The 2112-nt window shown below is 53.6% G+C and overlaps 1 protein-coding gene across 1 annotated transcript in view; it reads left to right on the forward strand.

The window, feature by feature from the left end:
- DTX2 (deltex 2, E3 ubiquitin ligase) overlaps positions 1 to 795 on the forward strand; it is a 30501-nt gene extending 29706 nt beyond the window's left edge. Inside the window, exon 8 of the mRNA XM_010006026.1 lies at positions 446 to 795. Within this exon, the coding sequence (XP_010004328.1) occupies positions 446 to 670 (225 nt within the window). The 3' untranslated portion in view covers positions 671 to 795. The remainder of the gene's footprint in view (positions 1 to 445) is intronic.
- The last annotated feature ends 1317 nt before the right edge of the window (positions 796 to 2112 follow it).

The following is a 2112-nucleotide window of genomic DNA, read 5'->3' on the forward strand; positions in this document are numbered from 1 at the left end:
CATCTTTTCCAACTTTTCTAGGTAAAACTGTAGTTTAAATGAGATGGCCCAGCACCCTGTCAAGCTGAGTCTTAAAGTTGTCCAGTGCAGAGGAATCCACCCTGGGAGACTATTCCAATGTCTAACTGTTCTCTTGGTGAGAACTTTTCTTCTGGAGTCCAATCAGAATCTCCCCACGAGTAACTTGTACCCATTACTCTTGGTCTTTTCCATGTGACTTCTTGTAAAAAGGGAGTCTCCATCTTCTTGGTGGCCACCCTTTATATACTGGTACATGGTGATAAGGTCTCCTGTCCTTCCCATCAGGGGCACCACATGGGTACCTAGGAAGGATAAACCTCCTCCTGATGCTGGGATCTTTTGGTTTCTCTCTGCTACAGCAGATTCAGGCTGTTAAGCTTCTGGCAAGCTGCTTTCATGACCCAAGCCTCCTTTCTCCTTCTAGGTCCTGGAGCTCCTGAGGGTGGCCTGGAAGAGACGCCTGATTTTCACCGTGGGCACCTCCAGCACCACCGGTGAGAGCAACACGGTGGTGTGGAACGAGATCCACCACAAGACAGAGATGGACACAAACCTGAGTGGCCATGGCTACCCTGACCCCAACTATCTGGACAATGTGCTGGCAGAGCTGGCTGCTCAGGGTGTCACTGAGGACTGTCTGGGACAATGAGCTGAGGTGGGGCCTGGCTGTGCTGTGCATGGGTCAGGGGCCCACCTAGTGCACTTATTCCTGTTGCCTTAAGTTCCTGTGTTTGACCACCTGTCACACTGAGCAATAACACTGTCCTGTGGGAGCCCTGCCCACTCGTGGCAGCCTTTTCTTGGGGAGGGGGGTGGGGGGCTGTTGTTGTAGAAACTGTTCTTGTGTCTCAGGGTGGGGTTGATGACCACATCTGGGACTAGCTGGGAGGGTGGTCCTGAGGTTGACAGACCTTGTAAGAGCAGGATCTTGCCTTGGTAACACCTGGGGAGAAGAGAGTGTCTTGCTCTTACATGAGGGTCTCCTCTGGCTCCCCACAGCTCCCTGTCTCCAAGGTACCTTTTGCAGTGAAGTCTCCTCCCTCCCACCCTTGTCCCTCTGCTTGGCCATAATAAACACTTCATTTCCAGGGCAAGTCACTGCTTTGCTTTCAGGTGGCCTTCTCTGGGGGACCTGCCTGTTCCTCAGAGCTGGGGGACACTCAATCCAGCCAGCAGGAAGGAGGGAAAGCTCAGCTCTGCTGAAGGGACACAAATGGCTGCAGAGCCAGGACACAGGATGATGGTCCCAAAGGGGGGGGATTACAGGCTCTCAGTGCTTCACCCCCCCTGAAACTGAGGTGCTGTGGCTACAGGTGCCAGCAGAGGTGACCCAGGAGTATCCATCCTGTGGGAAGTCACAGCCCCTGGCTCTTGCTGTGACCTGCCATCTCATCTCCTCTCCTGAAGCCCTGGTTGCAGGACCTGTTCCTCTCCCCTGTCTCTCTCAGGTGAAATGGCCTTTTGGGGCTGTGTGTGCCCAGTGAAGCCTCAGCAGGGGAGGAGGTTGTTCAGTCACTTTGTGCTGGTGCCACCAGGTGGTGACAGGCCACCATGCTCCCCTCTCTCCTGCCATCTGGCTGTGCTGGCAGCCATGCAGGGCTGAGGGCAGAGATGATCTCTGGTCAGCACCATGGCCCTGCACCAGGAATTCAGCCTGTCAGGAGCACTAGCACCCTGCACTGGCCTTGCTCTACTTGGCCCTGGTCTTGTTACCTGGTAGCTCAATCACAGAATTGACATGGTTGGAAAAGACCTCTCAGAGCAGAGTCTGACTGTCAGCCCAGATAAAACCACCCTGCCCACTCCAGCATGTCCTAAACTGCCACATCTACACATCTTTATGATATCTCCAAGGATAGCAACTCAACCACCCCCTTGGGCAGCCCCTTCCACTGCCTGACCACTGTTATGGTTAAGAAATCCTTCCTAATACCAAGTCTAAACCTCCCCTGGTGCCACTTCAGGCCATTTCCTCTAGTCCTGTTGTTACTTACTTGGGAGCAGAGGCCAACACCCACCTCCCTACAGCCTCCTTTCAGGTAGTTGTAGAGAGCAATAAGGTCTCTTCTCCAAATTACACATCCCCAGTTT

The sequence above is a fragment of the Chaetura pelagica genome, unplaced genomic scaffold, assembly GCF_000747805.2.
Source record: "Chaetura pelagica isolate M959 unplaced genomic scaffold, ChaPel_1.0 scaffold49, whole genome shotgun sequence".
In the NCBI taxonomy this organism is placed as follows: Eukaryota; Metazoa; Chordata; class Aves; order Apodiformes; family Apodidae; genus Chaetura; species Chaetura pelagica.